We start from the raw sequence: 22,291 nt of genomic DNA on the forward strand, positions 1-22,291 counted from the left end.
TGCAGCCTGCGCAGCCGCGGAGCCGCCGCACCCGCCCTGCGCGCGCGCATCCTCGCTCAAATCCCGCAACCCCCAGTCGTCTGGCGTCCCTTGTCTTCGCCAGTTCCCACCTTGCTTAACCTCCCTCTACGTCTCCCTCCAATCGGGTTCCCATAGGCCTAGATACCAGTAGTATTGCCATTTTTTGGGAGCGTGTTAGCTCTGCAGAATCGCAGCGCTCTGCACCCCAGCAGAGCCATGAGCCAGGATCTGAATTTTTAACAAGATTCGTAAAATATTTTAATATAGATTCAAGTGTAAGAAACACTGCTTTAGAGGGTTTCCCCGGACCTATCATCTGACCAGGCCTTGCCAGACATTGCCTGTCCCATCTAGATCCGGTACTCTCGGGTATATAATGCACTTAGTATAAAGGGACATCATGCTTGGGAAAACAGAGGGTCAGCGAAGAAGGAAAAGAGCCCCAGCAAGATGGACTGACATTGATTTCAACAATGGGCTCTACGGTCTCAGAAAGGATGAGGACTGTAGACGATAGGAGAGGCTTAAGAATGGCGGCAGTTCATAGGATCCCTACTCTACTCGATGGCACCTAACAACAACAACATACTCATGGTGTTTTAGGATTGTCACAAAAGGAAGCGAACACAGCAAGACCCCTGTTAAATATGTAAACCAAGGTGCTTAGAGCAAGAGTGGAAACAAAATCCTAGTTCTTCTCCCCATTGGATTCACCTGTGCGCTCCCTGGTTTTACAGTGTAGTGATCCGGAGTGGCTGCTGGTGCCCGTGCAACCTGCTTTTTCAAACCCAGGCATCTGGTTTACTGTTTCTTTGTGGCAAGCATACATGGGCTCTGGCAGGTCTAAACCCATATAGAAATCAAGTTAACTCTTTGCTGTGAGTGGCCACACTGAATTCTTTAACCCATTTCTTTCACTTACAAGTCACTGTTAGTCATTTATTTAGCCACCCATTTACTTAACATCCAGCACTTAGCATATGCCAGGTCCCGTCTGATGGTGATTGGGAAATAGTCCATCCAAGCTGCTAAACCGATTTCCATAGACATGGATGAAGTTCCGTTGACGTCAGCTTTGCAGAATCAAAATGTTAATCTCTTTCTGTTTATTTCATGTTGTTGTAAAGTGCCGTCTAGTTGCAGACCACTCATAGCAACCCAATGAACGAAAGACCTGAACACTTGTGTAACTTTCATCATTTTCTCCATGTCCATAGAGTTTCCAGAAGCAAGCTATTTCGGAAGTGAAGGCCACTCCTGCTTCCAATTATTTCATTGAATATAGAAAATAATAGAGGTAGAAAAAGCAGAAGGGTTGCAAATACTGACATTCAGAAGTCAGGCTAGCCTGGGAGGAAATAAGTAGTCTCCCATGATCCATAACCTGCACGAAAACACTGAAGATTAGGTCAAATGAAGAGAAAAGGATCAGTGGGTTCAGCAGTATTAATGACAGGAACCAATGTGCATAAGATTATAAGACACTAATACTCCAAAGGAAATTTGTTTCTCCCATCTGATTTGGACTGGGTGGCTGGGGGACAGAGGACTGCTGTTGTCAAAATAGAAGTGCTAAGAGATTCAGAGTCCAAGTGTTTGTTTTTCGGTGTTAGTACATGGCAGGATGTTCAGATGGAGTTTAAACATTGTGTCCTTACAGGTAAATCCAGGTGGAACTAATTAAATTACTAGAAGGCTTCACTAGATCCTACAACACGTGACTTGTTCTAAGAAATGAATCAGATTTGTTGCTTGGGGGAAAATAAGATAAACTACGATTGCTTTAAAAGATCAAAATAAAGAAACTTCTCCCCAAAACGGTTTTATGTAAATCTTTTGATGTACACAATTCTAAGATACAAAATCAATGTGTGTGTGTGTGTGTGTGTATGTACACACGTGTGTGTATTGGAGAGAATATATTTAAAATCTATTCAAATAAAATGTAATACTTCATGGGAGCTCTAGTGGCCTAGTGGGCAAGAAGCTGCACTGCAATCTTAGAGGTAAGTGGTTCGAATCCACAAGATGCTTTGCTGGAGAAGGAGGGGCAATCTCCTCCTGTACCAGTTAGATCTGAGTTGACAGTACACACACACACAAAATAATAAAATTAAATAAATGAATTTTTTTTTAAAAAAAAATGTAATACTTCAGAAAACAAAAACCAAACTTCCCCACACTACACTTTCAAAAAGAAACTAAAATAATTCCCTTTTTTCTTTCCCTGTTCACCAGGGGAAGCATGAGCTTCTGACTTCAGGGATCATTTTTCTGGTCTGTGAATCCAAGCAGTCATCTATTCTTCTTCTTCTTTTTATTCTCTTGATTTGGGTTACTAAGATTAACAGTGATGATGCCAGATAGAAGACAAATAAAACCCAAATGATTCTCTTCCCTGAATCTTGGTCTGATGAAAGGTGAGTTTATTTTGTGCCTCTGTCTTGGGATGGGCAGTGGAAGAGGGTTTGCAACCACAACCTAGAGGATATTTGCAGGTAATATGTGACTTCCAATGATCTACCATTATCAGGGAGCTCTGGCAGCCTAGAGGCAACAATTCTGTAATTGCAAAGGCAAGCAGTTTGAGTCCACAGCTGCTCCACAGGAGCAGATGGGCAGTCTCCTGTGATTTTTACTGCCTCTGAAAACTCACTGGAGTCAGCTATGAGTAGGTTCTGAGTCAACAGCACACAACAAACCATTATTAGCAAGGACCAGCTGCTGTTACGTGTTGTAAGTTGACCTCTAGGGCCCAGGAATCCCTAGGGGTCAAAAGTGGACTTAGCTGTTGTTAAACTTCTCCACAAGTACTGGAATCATGCTATGTTGTACATATTTTTTGAGGGAGATGATTATAGCTTTCAGGGTCACCCCTCAGTGTGTGTGCCTTTTCATGGTATCCTGCTTGGACCATCTGTCATCCTAAGCACACATTTCAACCTACTTGGACTTCCAGTTCTCTACAGACTTGACTGCATCCACTTTATGAGGTTCTCTCACATTTTTTCTTTGTGTTTTTTTTCTCACAAGATTTAAGCCCTGGCAAAACTGGAGGGAGACCAATTTTCACCCTCACCACATGTTCCCATCTTAGTTCCATCGTGGATTTTACAGAGATGCTGTGCTCCCTGAATCGCTGTAAACTGCTCAGTAGCCACAATATATATACATATATATGGTTGGTTTCCTTTTCTGTGCAGTTTCTGGGAAAGAACTTTCACTGAACATTCTGTGACCCGTGACTGAACAAGAGTTGTCTTTTCAAATAAGCACTCTAGGAGATTAACTCATTTCTTTTTTCTTTTTAATCACCAAAGAAAATATTTTATTCAAGTTCCCAAACCAAAGTTGAGCTATGCTGGGTTTGAAATCAAAGACAAAAGCCAGTCAAGATTCAGAAATAAATAGTTCTTATCTAGTGAAAATCCAAATCCCTGTATACACCTTAACCAAGCGCCTGCTGCATGCGATGCTTTAAAAAAGTCTTTCAGAGTCTACCAGGCTTACCCTTTCGTTGCTTTTGCTGCTTTTGATTTGTTTTTCCCCCCTTCCCTTTTTCTTTCTTTGCTTTCAGCCTTTTTCTCGGCCTCTGGTTCATCCAAATTGGGTACTGTCCATGCTGGTCTAGAAGGCTCTTTTTGTTTCTCTTAATGTCAGGTTCCATTTTCATGTCATCTTTTTCATCATTTGTATCACATTGCATTTTCTCTTGGTAATGTGTGGGTACCACCACAGGTGCAATCTCTTGCACATCATTCATTACAACATCACCATTCACTTTGAGAATACTTTTAAGCTGGCTGAGCTCCTTTGATGCATTCTTCTTTTTTCAGCACGCATCTTTCTTTTCCACTTAATCCGTAAGGTTTTAGCCATGTTTTAACCAAGAATACCAACACAACCACATGCAGTACAGGAAACCCTAATTTCATTTCTTAAAAAAAACAACAGAAAACAAAATAAAAAAACCCCAACAATAGCAAAAACCCAAAAAGCAACCTACACACAAAAAACAAACAAACAAAAAAATCAATACAAACCCCAGAGCTCTCTAGGGAGTTAGACTGCTGTGATTATGCTGGTTTGAATCTACCAAATAGCTTCTTCGGAAAGATAAGCAAAGTCTTCCCTTGTAATTTACAATCTCGGAAACTCACTAAACAGTCAGCTATGAGTTGGTTTGGGAAGAATTCACATTTTCACCCAGATATATGGAATCAGAATTTCCATTTTAACAAAATCCTCATGTGATCCACCCCCTCTTTTTGTTTACTTCTCATTAGCTTTCATCCTGTAGTTCCTTAAAGAGTTAAACTTACAGCTTCTGTTGTTGGTGTTGGTAGGTGCCATCGAGAGGGCTCTCACAGCATATTTTATGAACAACAGATTGAAAGCTTGCCCTTTCACCACCTTCATGATCTCTACCAGGCTCAAGCCTAGTGTTGCAGTCACTGTATCAACCCATTTTGTCAAAGGTCTTCATGGTTTCCTAGGCCCCAGTAAGCCCAGCCACTCCTAGGTATAAACTCAAAAGGATTGAAAAGATATGTCCACCCAAAGAAGTGGACGTGACTGACTTCACTTTACTCCTAAACACCAAAAAAGTGGAAAGAATTCAAATGTCTATCAGCTGATGAATGTGGTATACTTGTACAATAGAATATCTTAATACTAAAAACTAAGGAAGCACTGATCCTTGCTAAATCATGGATGAGGCTGTCAAACACATTGTGTTTGTAATTGTAATTTACAATTACAATTGTAATTTAAATTGTAATTATTGTGTAATTCCATTTAAATCCAGTGTCCAGAATCAGCAAATCTATCCAGATGGAACAGATCAGCAGGTGTCAGGGATTAGGGGAGCAGCACTTGCTAATGTGTATGAGGTTTATTTTTGAGGTGATCAATGAAACTGTTCTAGAATTGATTGTGGTGATAGTTGCACAACGTTGTGAATACATTAAAAACCACTGGGTTAGTTGTTCACATTCACATGGTTAAGATGCTGGATAGTAACATAATTCTAAAAGAAAAGGTTACATATTGGGAGACTGCAAATGCAGGATGCTGATGGCACCAAGGAATCCTGCTACTGATTGTTGTTGTTATGTGCCATCGAGTTGCTTGCAACTCATGGTGACCTTATGTACAAGAGCCCTAAATGCTGCTCTATCCTGTGCCAACCTCGCCGTCTCTGGCACACTTATTCCCATCACCCTAATCACAAAACCGATCCATCTCATCGAGGATCTTCCTCTCCTGTGCCTTCCCTCCCTTCACCCAAGCATGACATCCCTCTCCAAGGACTGGTCCCTCCTTGCAACATGCCCAAAGTACATCAGACAAAGCTTCAGAATCCTTGCCTCCAAGGAGCATTCTGGCTTCACTCTCTCCAGGACAAACCTGTTTGTTTTCCTAGCAGTCCATGGTATATTCAACACTCCTCTCCAGCACCACAGCTCAAAGGCATCAATTCTCTTTCTATCATCCCTATTCACTGATTAGGAAACAAAATTCTGAGTGCATCCAGGTGGGATCTTCTGTATGGGCTGAGATTGAGTTTTCAAACTTTTCAAACAAGAACCTTCTCTTTAGTCTAACCACTAACCCAAGGAATTGACTCTGACTCCCAATGACCCTAAAGGACAGCACAAAACTACCCCACAGGGTTTCTGAGGCTGTAAATCTCAGCTGTCTCCCTCAGTGGGTGAATGTGAACTACTTACCGGCTTTTAAGCCCAGCACCTAACCCACCGCACCATCAGGACTAAATCCTATTCCATCTACTGGTACTCTTTGGAACCAACTCAAAGGTGATTTGCCATTAGGCTTCCAAGGTGTAAATCACGTGGGAGAAGATTACCCATCTTTTTCCTCTGCGGCTGCTGGTAGATTTAAACCTCCAGAGAGCCAGGGCCTTTGGGTTAACAGCACAGCTCCTTACAAACCAGGCCAACAGAACTCAGTCTACAATCCACAAATTCTGTGGATCATAAATTTCCTAGACTCCTTGAAGTAACCTCCCATGCCCGGCAGGAGACTGTGGCTCAAAGTCTGGTATGTTATATGTTGCTTTGGAATGTCAGTGAGGAGACACAGGTGTGAGTGACCCCCACGGTGCCATTGTTCTGGATTTGTGTATATAAAACATGTGAAGTGATTATACCAGTTCATTTTAGATTCCGTCAATCCACCCAACACTATCCCTCCCGTCTCCTCCAGTCACAATGCCAAGCTCCCCTTGTACAGGTAAGTCGTCAAATAATCAGGACAACTGCTCAAATAATGGAATCCTCTTGATTTTACTGGTTAGTTCAGCTGCCAAAAGTACTGGGTTTTCATACACAGAAACAGGCAAATTATTTGCAGTCAGACTTCCAGGGACATCAACCTTCAGAAATTTCTGTGAACCCAGGGGCAAGCAGGGAAGAAGGCAGAGGCTTGAAACCTCCAGAAAACAGCGGCCCAAAAGCCCATGCATCCCTCCTCAAAAGCAAAGCAAACCTGACACATGAATACTGGGTTTCCCAGCTCCCCCAAGAAACCTTCAGTTTTACCTGGAGGCTTCCAACAGAGAGCTGGAGATGAGAGCAGACACCTCAGAAAGCAGTTTAGAAGAGGAGGGTATTGGATTGGCGGGAGGTGATGACCCCAGATATAGGTGTCTCCGGATTGCACAGGAATGTGTTCTGTATCGTGTGCGTGGAATAAGGAATGGCTAAAGCTGTTTCAAAATACAGCCGGGGGTTGTGTAGTTGGGATAAAAAACCTCGACCACTACACACACCCTGATGGTGTCATCGATGGAGCAGATGGCAGTAAAAACCATCAGAGGGAAGATCATCAGTGGTCTGTGAAAGGCAAAGCCAAGGCGGACACATTGTGATAAGCTCCCGATGATCTCATTGCACCAACCAAGGTGCAAAAGGGGCTGATGCCTATGATTACGACCATGACTCATCAAGGAAAGGTTAAATACTCTCCGGCATACTCTGTTTACTAAGGCAGGGAAGTGTGTTACACATTTTAGAAAGATTTCCCCCAGAAAAAGAGTAAAATTTGAAAGAGTCAGCACTTAAAAGGTTAATCCTCGGTGATCTGCTTACATACCTCATTTTACAACAATCCTACTAAATGAGGCATTACCTTTTTTAAAATAATCATTAGTATCAAATTATTGGCACCATTCAGTTTTAAGGATAGGGACGGGAAAGCAAACTATACAACACAACGTAAAAATACAGTTCAGATACAAATGTACAAGATCATTTCCACTTAAAAATGTGGTCATAAGAAATGGATGGACATCATACACACAAGGAAACAGTTAGAAATCATCACATGGAAAAGTGCTAGCAATTAATGGACTAAAACAATCTGACAAAAACAACTGTACACACCTATTAAAACTAGTGGAAATAAATAAAAATAGCAAAACCCAATACTGGCAGAGTTACTGGTAAATAGAAATGCTTATACATTGCTGGTGGCATTGTAAATTGTATAAGGGATTCAAGCATTCAGAGGAGGGGTTGAACTAGATGAACTTTAGGTCCTTCAACCCAGAGATTGGATCTTTCTGGGAAAGCAACATGATATCAAACAAAATCTGACTGTTATCAAGTCCGTTCCAATCCAGACAGACTTGACAGAACTCCTTCATGGAGTTTCTAAGGCCGTAAATCTTCATAGGAGAAGTTTGCTTGATCTTTCTTCCACAAAGCAACTGGTAGGTTCAATGCTGGTCTTGGGTTTATTGCCCAATGCTTAGCCTACAGCGCCACCAGGGCTCCTGTACTATGAAATACGAGCTATAAAATAATTCATGCTCTTTGACCTTGTAATCCCTCTTTGGAGATATTTCCAAAGGAATAATTAAAAAAGAATTTTTTTATAAAGACATTCATAGCAGCACTTTTTGTTAAATTGAAAAACTAGACAGAACTCAAATATCTAAAATGAGAACAATGAGGTTAACCTTAATATATTGTTTAAAAGATATTTAAATTGGTGAAAGCAGGACTCGTGTTGATAAGAGGACAGATGTGTTAGGTGGAGAAGTACAACAGAAGAATATGTACACTCTAATCATAGAATGTAAAAATATGTGCATATGTACTGAGAAAGCTAGGAAAACAATTTTGAGGGATAGTTTGAGGGCAAGGGGTTCCTTTTTTCTTGCAAAGTTTTTCAAGTGCATAATAAAAATTTAAAAACATTTCTTGAAACTATATAAAAAGAGCAAAATTTCTTCTGTCCAAGATTCTATCAACAGGACATGAATGTATCTACTTAAGTAATTTTCCTTTACGGAACACTCAAGTGAATTATCTTGATATTGAATCACCTTGGACTTGTAAGAATTTTGAGATAGGTTAAGTTTATAATTTCCTACTTTGGGTCCAATGATAAAATCTATTTATCCGAAATAATATCATTATCCACCAAGTTCACACATTACATTATATTTCGGATCAAACTGAAGTCTTTTCAGTCATGGTGATTTGCAACTTTCTTTGTTTTAATTAATCTTCCACATCTGAATAAAAATGAGTGTTAAGGACTTTTTAAGACCAGTGTCAATGAAAAACCAGCAATAAAGAATTAGTTATTCCCTCATTAAAAATGACCCTTTAACAAACAGTCAAAGCTTGGTGCAAGTTTCAGTCATACAAAATCACATGGTTGAGATTGATAGCAAAGGATTCTGCGCCATATTAACCCATGTGGTTATTAACATATGTACACAGGTACTTCCAAAAAGGAATCTCCATTTTCTCATTGTTTTATTCCTAGACATACCAAATTCTGCCTCCACTACACTGAGTAGTAGAAAAACTCTAATGCTCAGGAGAAAGGAAATCGCTCTGCCCATAAAAACCAGGCCAGAAGTTGGCTTGAACTTTCCACAGAGACCTGGGACCAGAGAGCACGCAACATGTGTATGCTGTGCTGGAGTGAACACACAAAGCCCGAAGAACGAAAACGGACAGAAGGCACCACGCCATCCTCCAGGCGACAAGGGGAGAATTTCACAGTTCGGTCATCAACAGTCTTTTCATCATTTTCTCTCTCTCCAGTTCCTGCCGAAGCGTCTCTGCACTAAAGAAAAGCAGGTGACAAAATAGTGAGACATAAAAAGGCAGAATTTGGTGAAGATAATTAACTGTATCAAGTACAAAGACGGCACCTTTCTAAATATTTTAAAACACCACTGACGGAACCAATATCTTTTCACTTTGAGTATTAGTTGACTTTCTTTAGATGACTCATTAAGTCTTACAGATAGAGAAGAAGAGAAGGATCATGCCCACACAATGGCTGGCAAAAAAGAGAAAATGAAGTAAAAAGCTCTTTTTTTTTTTTAAATCACCAGGCATGTGATGTCCTGGTGGCATAGCTGGTTATGTGCCGGCTGCTAACTAAAGGCCACACTGTGGGTGGAGGATGAGCAGTCTGTTCCTGTAAAGTTGCACTGTTGTTGTTTGTGGTTAGGTACCGTCCAGTCCACTACTTCTCACAGTGACCCTGTGAATCCTGCACCGTCCTCACCATCTCTGATATGCCCCAGCCCATTGTTCTAGTCGCTACGTCAATCTATCGTGTTGAGGTCTTCCTCTTCCTCTAACCCTCCACTTTCCCCAGCGTGGAAATTACTAGCCCCTCCTGACAACATGACAGAGTATGTGAGACAGTGCTTTACCATCCTTCCTCCAAGAAGCACTCTTGTTGCTTCCTCCAAGACAGACTGGTTTGTTCTTTTAGACATTCCGCGGAGAGACATTATGAATTGGAGTCCATCCAATGGTAGTGGGTATAAATAAGTCACATTATGTTTCATCACTATGCTCAAGAATTTATAACCAGCTGCCAGCAAGTCAATTTCCATTCATGTCAACCTCATGTGTGTCAAAGTAGAATTGCATCCCATAGGATCTTCAAAAGCTGTTATTTTGAATGTAAGCTGTCAGATTTTTCTTCCAAGGTACTTCTTGATAAAACTCAAACTTTCAACCTTCCAACTAGAAGCTAAATATTGGAGCTGCATCATCTAGGGACTCCATGAGAGAGGAAACAGCTTCTCCATACGGGAGAAACTGATCAGTATTTGACCGGGCAAAGTTAGGGGTTCTCCACAGCATCCTAAATGTACTCCTCAAAATGTTTGATTCCCATCATGTACACTAAGTCCCGGGATATGAATGTGTGACTTACAGGCAACTCCCACTTGCCCTTTCATATTCTATAAATTTGCTTTCACTATGAAATGAAATGACTGAACCAGCCCCTATTTGAAAGATCACAATCACCTTGATTGGCTGCATGTGCTGCTTTTAAAATCATTGAGCCTTTTCCTGCACTAAACCAAAAACTGCCCAGTTGATTCTGACTCACTGCGACCCTCCTTTGGGTTTCTGAGGCTGTAAATCTGTATTGTTCATCGTATTCCCACTGAGCAACTGCTGGATTAGAACTGTGGATCTTTTGGTTAGCAGCCTGACATGTTACATACTATGCCATCAGGGCTCTTTCTTGAACAATCATAAAGCTAAGTAATAACCGTATATACCTGATCTGACTTACCTACAAATGTAGCTTAAAGGCATACCTTGGAACTTATCATGTATGCTACAGATTGCCTATATGCCTTCTTGCTAGGATGTGGCTACTTGAAAGGAGGGACTGTGTCTTCTGAGGCAGCTTTGCAGGCAAAGGGCTTGATATGTGGGACACACGCAGGATTTTAGCAGATCAGTCCCTGTGCACAGGACAGTAATTGCTCAGGAAACACCTGCTCATTGGAGCCTTAATCATTGCCAGCTCCCAACACAACACCCAGCACACAAGACAGGTTCAATAAATAGCTTTTCTACCAAAGTCGCTTCTCTCCTTCTACTCTGACCTGCATTTGTAGTACACTGTCCTTGTTGTGTGTGATTACAGGTTGATTATAGAAGTTTTCCAGGTCCAGAACTATAATCTTCAGCAGAATGGGATTAGATCGATATTTTGAATCTTCTGATATATGTTTATGTCTAGAAACTTAAGAAATAACTTAGTATTTTAATAATATATTTATAAATATATTTTAATAATATGTTTATAAAATAAACAATAAATAGGACACACACCTATTGAACATCTACTATATTCTCAGCTCTATGCCAATGGCTAAAATGTGTAATCAAGCATTCTCGGTCCTCATAATGATCTAATTTGCACTGGTACTATTCCCACTTCATTGATGAGGAAACGAAAGCTTAGGAAGGCTAAGTAAACCTGCACAAGGCAGAAAGTGTTGGAACAAAAACTGGATTTTAGACAGTCTAATTCCAGAGCTTATAAACATAAGATTTAATAAGAACTTATAATATTAAGAACAAATAAGAACAATAAGAGCTTATAATCTTAAGAACAAGTTCAAACCTTTAATTTCTATAATCAAGGATGCTTTAGGCAGAATATTAAATGATACAGGAAGTATTAAAAGAAGATGGAAAGAATATACTGAGTCACTGTATGGAAAGAAATAGGCAGACACAGAAGAATTTCATGAAACAACATATGAGCAAGAGCCTATGGTGATGAAGGAAGAAGTTCAGGCTGCTTTGAAGGAAATGGCAAAAAATAAGGCCCCAGAATTAGATGGTATACCAATTGGCATATTTCAGCTAACAGATGTTGCCCTGGACGTGCTCACCAAGTTGTGCCAAGAAATGTGGAGAACAACCATTTGGCCAACTGACTGGAAGAGATCTATATTTGTTCCCATCCCAAAGAAAGGTGACCAACAGAGTGTGGAAACTATAGAACAGTATCATTGATTTCACATGCAAGCAAGAGTCTACTGAAGATTATCCAAAAACGACTGAACAACACCTGAGCAGAGAACTGCCAGAAGTCCAGGATGGGTTTAGAAGGGGTCATGATACTAGGGATATTGTAGCTGATGTTAGATGGATCTTAGCTGAAAGCAGGGAATACCAGAGGAATATATATCTGTGTTTCAGTGACTATGCAAAGGCGTTTGATTGTGTGGATCATAACAAACTGTGGCTGACTTTGAGAAGAATGGGAATCCCAGAACACTTGCTTGTGCTAATGCAAAACCTATACTTGGACCAGGAGGCAGTCGTCAGAACAGAGCAAGGGAACACTGCATGGTTCAAAATTGGGAAGGGTGTACACCAGGGATGTGTCTTATCTCCATACCTTTTCAACCTGTATGCAGAACAGATTATCCGGGAGGCTGGGCTCTATGAGGAGAAATGTGGGGTCAAAATTGGTGGAGGATCTATCAACAATATGGATTATGCAGATGACACAACCCTGCTTGCTGAAACTGAGGAGGACCTGAAGCGTTTGCTGCAGAGGGTTAAGGGCTGCAGTCTCCAATATGGACTGAGGCTCAATGTCAAGAAGACAAAGATTCTCACCACTGGACCAATTGGCAGCATCAGGATGGATGGTGAAGAGATTGAGATTGTACACAGCTTTAGGTTGCTTGGCTCTACAGTCAACACTCTTGGCACCAGTAGCCAGGAAATTAAAAGACACATTGCCATGGGAAAGTCTGCTATTAGGGACCTCTCCAAAGTACTGAAGAACAATGGTGTCTCTCTGGAGACTAAGATGTGTCTGATACAGGCCATGGTCTTTGCAATCACTTGTTATGCATCAGAGAGTTGGACAATGACCAAGGAGGATAGAAGGAGAATTGATGCCTTTGAGCTGTGGTGCTGGAGAAGAGTATTGAGAGTACCATGGACTGCTAGGAAAACAAACAGATTCATCCTGGAAAGGGTTAAACCGGGTGGCTCCTTGGAGGCAAGGATTCTGAGGCTCCGTCTAACATACTTTGGACATGTTGTAAGGAGAGACCGGTCCTTGGAGAAGGACGTCATGCTTGGGATGGTGGAGGGACAGGGCAGGAGGGGAACGCCCTCTATGAGGTGGATTGATTCAGTGACTGGGTTAATCGGGATGGGAGTGTCAGAGACAGTGTGACTGGCACAGGACAGAGCAGAGTTTAGGGCTGTTGTACATACGGTTGCTATGAGTCGCAAGCGACTCGATGGCACATAACAACAACAACATAATCTTAAGAGGAGAGGAAAACTCAGAAAGCAGATCTTCAGTGGGATATAAGGGCAGGTTCTGAAGGTTCTGTGTTTATTGAGAGTCTAGGAGTGATTTTTGTCCATGTTGTTCTGCTGTATCTCTAGCAGTTAATAGTAAATCCACTGTAGAATTACTGACTGGGCAGCAGGCTCCAGTCTCTATGACCTAGGCATCTAGAATACAGCACAAGGAAAACAAATGCAGACAAAGAAGCTGAGATTCCTTTTACCAGTTTTCTCTCCAGATAATTTGAAATCCTTGGTATCAGGAGTCAAGAAATCAAAAGACATGTTGCGGTGGGAAAAGTGCTGTCAATGTAAGGTGTTAAGGAGCAATGATGTCAGTTTAAAACTAAGGTGCATCTGATTCAAGCCACTGTCTTTTCAGCTCCTTGATATGCATCTGAAAGTTGAACAATGAGTAAGGATGACAGAGGAATCAATCCCTCTGTGCTATGGTGTTGGAGACTATCCCATGGACTTCCAGGAGCACCAACAAATTTGTATTACACAATCTGCAAGCATGGTTCTCCTTAGAGGCAAGGATGGTGAAGCTTTGTTTTATGTATTTTGGGTACGTTGTTAGAAGGGGCCTGTCCTTGGAAAGGGACACCATGCTTGGAAAGGTGGAAGGTCAGTGAAAGAGAGAAAGACTCTGAGCAAAAGAAATTGACACAGTGACTGTAACGATGGGCTCAAGTACCTCAGAGATGATGAGGATGACACAGGACAGGGCAAAGTTCAGATGCATTGTTCATACGACTGCTGTTCGTAGTAGCGACTCCACAGCACCTAACAACAGCAACTCCCTTTTTTATTAGTCTATAAATTTTCAACTAGTTTTTATCTGAAAGTTGGAAAGTGAATCAGAATAGCAGAAGAAAGACAAAAAGCATCTTTGAATTTTGGTTCTGGAGAAAATGACTGAATAGCTCATGTACTGCCAAAAGAACAAACAAGCCTGTCTTGGAGGAACTGCAATTAGGGTGTTTCTCAGAGGCAGTGAAGGCGAAACTTGCTCTCACATACTATGGGCATATTACCAGAAAGAGCCAATCCTTGGGGGAAAGGCCTCATCCTGGGAAAGGTGGAAGGTCAGTAAAAAAGAGGCAGACTGAACAAGATGGAGTGACACCAGGATGTAACAAGGGACTCAAGTGTATTATAGACTGTGAAGGCCATATGAAGCAGGCTAGAACAAGGTTCAGTCAACTTGACAGCACCTAATAACATTCAAACTGTATGCAAATGATCCAAGACACTAGACTCTACAGGGGAAAAGGAGGCATTGTGATAAGAGGAAGAGTCATTAACAATCTGCAATATGCTTATGGACACAATCTTGCTTTCTGAAAGTGAAGAATCGAAACATTTGTTGATGGAGCTCAAAGATTACAGCCTTCAAAATGGAATACATTTCCATATAAAGAAAACAAAAATCCTCACAATTAGACTTTGGACACGTTACCAGGAGGAACTGGTTCCCGAGGAAGCATCATGCTTGGTAATATAGAGGGTTGGCAAAATGGAGAAACACTCTCAGCGAGATGGAGTAACTCAGTTAACAACATGGGTTCAAACACTGCAGCGATTGTTTGAAGACAGTGGAGGACCAGGCAGAGTGCTGCTCTGTTGTAATGAAGCTGTGAATCTGGAAGGAAACTGCCTGTCTTGCTCCCATAAAACAGGTGGAAAATGGGAATGGCAGATCTTTCCGTCAGAGGAATAACACATCACATACCACCAGAGCCCCTTTCACAATCACTTGTTGTTCTGTGCTATCTAGTCAGAATCAATCCCTAGTTAAACCGCCAGTGGGTTTTGAAAGGCAGTAAATCACATGGGAGGACACTGTCCATCTTTCTCTCACAGGTTAGTGGATTTGAACCAAATGCCTTCGGGTTAATTGTACAGACCCTTACCAGCTGGCCACCAGAACTCCCTTTCACAATCACTAAAAGGGTTTAAACTAAAAAGGCATACCATTTTGCAACTGGGCTATGAATCTGTCTTCTTGTGAAGCCCCTGTAGTAGTCTATAAACTTTAGTTATGGGACTTTTGTCTGAAATGTCATTGCCAATTTTTTTTTCCAGTCTCTGGACTTTCTTTTCACCCGATCAGAGAAAGTTTTGGACACACACAGGGATTTTGTTTTAAGGTCCTAGTTGTTGATTTCATCCTCTCCTGGTTGTGTGTTTTGGGCTATGTTTGTAGGCCTATTTATGCCATAGAAGAGGGCTTCTAAATTTGTTCCCATTTCATCTCTTATGATCTTTATGATTTGGGGTTTTACCCCTAGGTCTCTAAGCTACTTTGAGTTGGTATTTGCATCTGGTATGTGGGTCCTGTTATCATTTTCTGTAGGTAGATGTACAGTTTTGCCAACAGCATCTGTTAAAGAGGTGACTGTTTCCTAATTTAATGTTTTGTTTTTTTTAATTTCAGCTATTAGTTGACATAGGTTGATGGGTTGATTTCTGGGTTTTTTATTCTACTCCATTTAGCTGTATGTCTGTCATCACCAATACTATGCTGCTTTGATCACTACAGCTGTGTAGTAGGTTTTGAAATCAGGGAGTGATTTTTGTTTCTCAGAAAAGCTTTGCTTATTCTGGGTCTCTTTCTTTTCCAGAAGAAATGGAAAACTGCCTTTTCTCTCTCCACAGAGAATGAATTTGGTATCTGCATTGCGATTCTGTTGAACCTGTGGATTGCTTTTGGTAGGATTGTCATCTTCACAATGTTCAGCCTTCCTATCTATGTATCATTAGGGAATATATTTCCTTTTAGTTAGGTCTCTGATTGTTTCTTGCTGTAGTGTTTTGAAGTAAAAGACATGAAAAGACTCTTTACAAAGGAAGATATTTGGATGGCTAACAACATGAAGGAATGTACAAAATCATTAGCAGAGAGACACAAATAAAAAAAAATGAGCTATCATCTCACTCCAGCAGCAGTAGCAAAGTTTAATAACACATCAAACAAATGCTGGAGAGGATGCGGAGAGATTAGAACTCCTATGCACTGCTGGTGGGACTGTAAAATGGTACAACCGCTATGGAAGGCAGTTTAATATATCCTCAGGAAGCTGAACATAGAAATTCCATATGACTCAGAAATCTTACTGGTAGGAATATACCCCAAGAGAATCAGAATTAAGACATAAATGGAGATATGTACATCAGTGTTCATAGCAAAGTTATTTACAATAATAAGAATATAGAAACAGCCCAAATGGCCATCAACAAATGAATGGATTGAGAAATTATGGTACAATCATACAATGGAAATCTTTACAGCACTAAGGAACAAAGATTTCATAAAATACTATATGACATGAGAGAGTCTAGAAAGCATTATGTTGAGTGAAATAACACAGTCTCATAAGGAAAATTACTGTCTGAAACCACTATTGTAAAAACAAGAGTATAACTGAGCAAGATACGTATAAATGTTCAAAAGGAGAAAGGAATAAAAGGGGAGAAGGAAGGGGAAGAAAAAGGGAAAGGGGAAAACCAACAAGGACAGCAGAGGTTAGTGGGTGGAGAGAGGGTGGAGGAATAGGAAAGATTCAATGGGGACTTGAAAAGATGGGATGATAATAGGCACAGATGAAGAGTACTTAATTATGTAAAATACAACATATATGAATGATTATATAAAACACAATGTACATGGGTGAAGGAATTAGGAAAGATCCAGTGGGGACCTGAAAAAGCAGGGTAATGGTGGACATGGATCAGTGTGACTAGATTTAGAAAACACAATGTATGAGAATAATCATATGAAACACAATGTAAACAGAGGAATGTGTGAAACACAGTGCATACCAATAAAACGCAATGTGTACAAATTTTGTATGCAAAGTAATACACATTTTTCTTAAAAAGACAAAAATACATAACATGTGTACACGAAAAACACAATATATATGAATGTATGCAAGACAATAAAAAAAGAAGAAAGGTATAACAAGGGTTGGTGAAAACATGAAGAATTAGAGCCTTTATACATTGCTCTGGTACATAGGGTTTTCAAAGGTCAGTTACATTTCGGGAGGCAGGGCTTTATGAGGAAGAGTGTGGAATCAAGATTGGAGGAAGACTCACAAACAACCTATGATATGCAGATGACACAACCTTGCTTGCTGAAACTGAGGAGGACCTGAAGCACTTGCTGCAAAAGGTCAACAACTGTAGTCTTCAATATGGATTGGAGGTAATATCAAGAAGACAAAGATTCTCACCACTGGGCCAACTGGCAGCACTGTGATGGATGGAGAAGAGATTGAGGTTGTTAGCAATTATAGCTTGCTAAGATCCACAATCAACACTCTTAACACCAGCAGTCAGGAAATCAAAAGACAAATTGCACTGGGAAAATCTGCTGTCATACACTTCTCCAGAGTGCTGAAGAGCAATGATGTCAGTCTAGATGCAAAGGTGCACCTAATCCAGGCCATGGTCTTCTCAATTGCTTGTTATGCTTCAGAGAGTTGGACAATGACTAAGGATGACAGAAGAAGAATAGATGTCTTCGAGTTGTGGTTCTGGAGATAAGTCTTGAACATACCATGGACTGCCAAGAAAACAAGTAAGTCTGTCTTGGAGAGGGTGAAACCAAGACTCTCCTTGGAGGCTAGGATTCTGAAGCTCTACCTCACTTACTTTGGGCACATAGCCAGGAGATATTGATCCTTGGAGAAGACCATCATGCTCAGAAGGGTGGACGGACAATGCAGGAGAGGAAGACCCTGAATGAGATGGATTGATACAGTGACTGGGGCAATGGGGGTAGGTGTGTCAGAATTAGTGAGACTGACTCAGGACAGGCAAGGGTTGGTTCAGAGCTGCTGTACATTGCTATGTATCACAGGCGACTCAACCAATAACATTCTATGACAAGTTTGGAAGCAGGAGTGACATTGTTGTTGTTATGTGCCGTTGAGTCCCTAAACTCTGCTCTGTCCTGTGCCAATCGCACTGTCTCTGACACTCCCATCCCAATTATCCCAGTCACTGAGTGACATACACTTCCTAAACAGCATGCCTCTGGAAGCTCTGTGAACTTTGATAAGTGTCGATAGCTGTAGAGGGGCTTCAGGCCTTTTGTTCACAGGGTCACCATGAGTCATGCCTGACTCAAAGGCAATCAACAACAACAACATACATTGCTAGTGGGCTTGTAAAATGGTGGAGTTGCTTTGGAAAACAGCTTAGCACTTTTCAAAATTTTAAACACAGTTACCATACCAAAACTTCCCAAATCTATTTTAATCTGATTGATTGTGACTCATAATGACCCTCCAGGACTGAGCAGAATTGCCCCACGGGATTTCCAAAGCTGTAATCTTTATGAAAGCAGACCGGCAGGTACATCTTGCTCTTGAGTAGCAACAAGTGGGTGTGAGCTGCCAAACTTTTGGTTAGTGGACAAACTATTAATCAGTATGCCACTAGGCCTCCTTAAAGTTTCCATATGACTGAGCTGTTCCAATCCTAGTTATGTGCCCAAGAGAAATCAAAAGATATGCTCATACAAAACTTTACACACGAATGGTTATAGAAGCAGTAGTAGTAATAGTTAAATAGCAGAAAAATGTAAATGCCCACTAACTGATAAGTGAATTAGCAAAATGAGGTCTATCCATAGCATTGCTGTTGTGTGCCATCAAGTCAGAACTGACTCATGGCTAAACCTCGGATGCATTTTCAGAGGCAGTAAATCACACAGGAGGAGACTTTCCATCCCTTTCCTGTGGAGCAAACCACATGCCTTTGGAACCACAGCACAAATTCTTACCCTCTTGTCCAGCCTGAGCTCCCTATAATCCATTAATAGTACAGCATCTTATTCAACTGTAGAAAAGGATGATGTACTATACTGATCCATGCTCCAACATGGATGAATGTTGGAAATGTTATGCTAAGTGAAGAAGCCAGACATAAAAGGCTATAGTTGAATGTTTCCATTTATATAGAACATCCAAAAAAGACAAATCCAAAGAGATTGAAAGTAGATTAGAGGTGCCCAGGGCTTAGCGGAAGAAGGAACTGGGGACTGACTATGGATTTTGTTTAGGGGAGTTGAAAGATCCTGAAGTTAGGTTGTGGTGATGGCTGCATAACAGTGTGAATTTATGATAAACATGGATTGTATACTTCATTTGGATGCATTTTGTAGTATGTGGACTGTATCTTGATAAATACATTCACAAGAGAGAAAAAACAAGGTATCATCATACAGCCTTGACACACCACAAGTTTTTACTCCTTAACCAGAGTAAAACAATTCAGGATGCAGTCGACGGTACTGGTCTGACTGACCTGGCTGCCAGAGACACAGGCTTCCGGGTGGTGTAGATGGTCTGCACGGTGGACACGGTCTCTGTCAAAGGCCTCAGGGCCGCCACGGGAATCAGTGGCGAAGACTGCCCAGGGAAGCACTGCAATTTACTGTCTCGGAAGTCAGCCTGGGGTAGAAACAGTGGAGAGCATGTTAGTCTCAATTTGTATTCCATTTCCACACTATCAGCCACTCCCTAAGCTGCACCATACAGCTGCTGTTATTGTTTAATAACATCTAAGATCAATTGCCATTTGTGAAGCAGTTTTCTTTGTGCCTGATGTTAGTCTGGGGCAAAGAGGGCCAAAGAGAAGAATGAAGAATTCAGAACTCAAATGCTGATGGCCTTGTCTGTTGCTGTTAAGAAGAGCAAACAGCCTTGCATGTCTGGCTGAGCTAGCAGGTGGTTCCTAAATCAGAGTGGAATGTCTCTCCCTAAAGACTCTGTTTATAAAAATCCTCCCCAGTAAGTTCACAGTGTGACTTCCCATTCTGCCTCTCCAGGATGAGGAACTCACCCGGGAGCTCCCCTTACACCCTTTAATAAAACTGCATTAAGCTTTCTCCCGTTCTCTCTGATTTCTTCAAGTCCACTAACCTGACACCAGACACTTTGCTGAATATGTTATATGCATTTGTTCTCAACAGCTTTTTAAAATAGATACCACATTTCATCACACCTTAGGCCTCATCGGAGCTAACATAGACCATTTTCACATGTGCCATGAAGATGGCTAGATGTAGCCCCCAAATATGATCATACTGACTATTGTAAGAAGCATTCTGATGCCAGGGATGTTGAAAGATGAAGAAAAGGGAGAAATGTGTGCATCTTAGAGAACTCATTTTCTGCAGGCAGAAAGTGAGGACCAGAGAAATGACTTGCCCAAGGTCACACAGTGTTAAGTACCAGGAGTCACAGCCAGATTTAGTACATTTCATATGTGATGTTTTTCATCACTGACTCACTGGTTCTCCAAACAAGATCCAGTGCCTGATCTATCAGCATTATCTTCATGAAACTTGGTAAGACTGGAAAGTCCCACACTTTCCTTCCCCAAGACTTTAAGAAGCTAAATCTCAGGGGATGAAATCTAGTTTGATGAGTTCTTAACAAGACCTCCAAGGAATTCTGATGCTTGAGACTCCTGGACTAGGGCACGTGCCTCATTAAGAAGAATTTTTATTGTTGTTTCATTACAATGCAAGTTATATTGATTTCCATAAAAAAATTAAGTACATAAATTAGATAAAGGAAAAAATTTCACAATCCCTTACTATTAGCATGATCATTTCTTGTATATAGCTTTTCTTTTTTGATATGATAATATCATGCATGTGTTTGTAAAAAAGTGTATATACCACGACAATTCAACAAGTTTTACATGTATAAATCAATGAAAATTATTACTTTCATCATGTTAGGGAATCAATTAATTTTATACTTGGCTTTTGGCCGCCAGTCTGGGGTTATTTCCAGGCTGAGAAGATGAGCAGAACAGCCAATATAGAAAGTGATGCTGCCCACCAAGGCCTTTCACAATCACTGGAAGATGAAATGCAGCTGCAGCATCTGTGCATGTCATCCCTCAGGTAATTCTCACTCACCACTGATCAAGCACATGGACGGCCTGAACTTCCCAGCCACCCTGAATTTTGATGTGCCCATGTGCCTTCTTCATTAAACCAATGACTCAAGGCCCCAGAAAAGTTATTTCACCTCTGTTGAACCTTTTAAGGGTCAATCTGGCACCTCTCCTCTTTTTATCTGCTGCTATGATGGCCTTTTTGGTGGGTGTTCCATCATGCTGGGTCTCAGAAAGGGGCAGCATGAGGAGAACTCTCAGTCCACTCAGGACATGTAGCAAGAGCAGGAAATTCTACTTGCCATGTTAAAATTGGAGCTACAAGTGCCTCAGTGTTATGTGCAGATGTTGGGCTAATAAATGCCATTTTTAATTTCTACTGAAAAAAGAGGTAAATCAGCACTGAGGGTACAAAGGCAATGGGTCAAAATGTTAGGCCCTTATTATAAATCAAGGTAGTGTTATCAAACTCTCCTGTTCTTCACCATCATGCACTTGAAGTGATAAAACCGTATCTCTAGGTGGCAGTAAAAAGTACCAGTCCTATTAAATCTCAAGTCATGAGTACCTGTCTATTCATTATTTGTTAAATAAGTGAATGAATAAATGCTCCCAGAAACAAAATAGAAACCAAGGGATGAACTAGGTTAGAAGAAGGGCAGTAGACCCATATCCAGCTAGTGTACGAGGCTGGGCATCAAGGAGAGGGCAGTTAACAGACCTAAATACAAGGGAGAAACTTGTTTCAGGATCACACAACGAAGCCAGTTGTTGAAAGTAGGTGGCAAGGTCAATGCTGGATCAACAACTAGAACAACTTTGTGTAGTTACCTGAAGCTTTGTGGAAAAGCTAAACTTGAGCAAAGTCAGGCATCCTGACCTTGGTGAAAAGAACAGCATGTGACACATATGGATAAGAAAATAAAAAAGCTGAAGCCTGTACGTTTGGCTTCAGTTCCCAGTAGCAGCAAGTAACTCCCTAATTTTCAGCCTCTAGTCAAGTGCAGTTCGAATCCACCAGCTGCTCCACGGGAGAAGGATGGGCAATCTCCTTCCATGATTTAGTGCCTCTGAAAACTTCTCAGAGGGTTAGTTACGGGTTGGTTCTGACTCGATGGCACACGAGTCTAGTACTCAAAGAACCTTGGTAGCATAACTAGTTAAGCATTGAGCTGCTAACTGAAAGACAGTGGTTTGAATCCTCCAGCAGC

General features: G+C 41.1%; 1 protein-coding gene and 1 pseudogene across 1 annotated transcript in view; both read right to left on the minus strand.

The window, feature by feature from the left end:
* Positions 1-3,518: 3,518 nt before the first annotated feature.
* On the minus strand, positions 3,519-3,900 carry LOC102875646 (annotated as a pseudogene).
* A 5,159-nt stretch (positions 3,901-9,059) lies between these two features.
* The window catches only part of EPB41L4B (erythrocyte membrane protein band 4.1 like 4B), a 195,495-nt gene continuing 182,263 nt past the window's right edge, over positions 9,060-22,291 (minus strand). The window contains exons 27-28 of the mRNA XM_006886987.1: positions 19,476-19,621; positions 9,060-9,129 (exon numbers count right to left, since the gene is read on the minus strand). Coding sequence (XP_006887049.1) covers positions 9,060-9,129; positions 19,476-19,621 — 216 coding nt within the window. The remainder of the gene's footprint in view (positions 9,130-19,475; positions 19,622-22,291) is intronic.

Source organism: Elephantulus edwardii, unplaced genomic scaffold, assembly GCF_000299155.1.
Source record: "Elephantulus edwardii isolate Elephantulus edwardi_28Jun2011 unplaced genomic scaffold, EleEdw1.0 scaffold00052, whole genome shotgun sequence".
In the NCBI taxonomy this organism is placed as follows: Eukaryota; Metazoa; Chordata; class Mammalia; order Macroscelidea; family Macroscelididae; genus Elephantulus; species Elephantulus edwardii.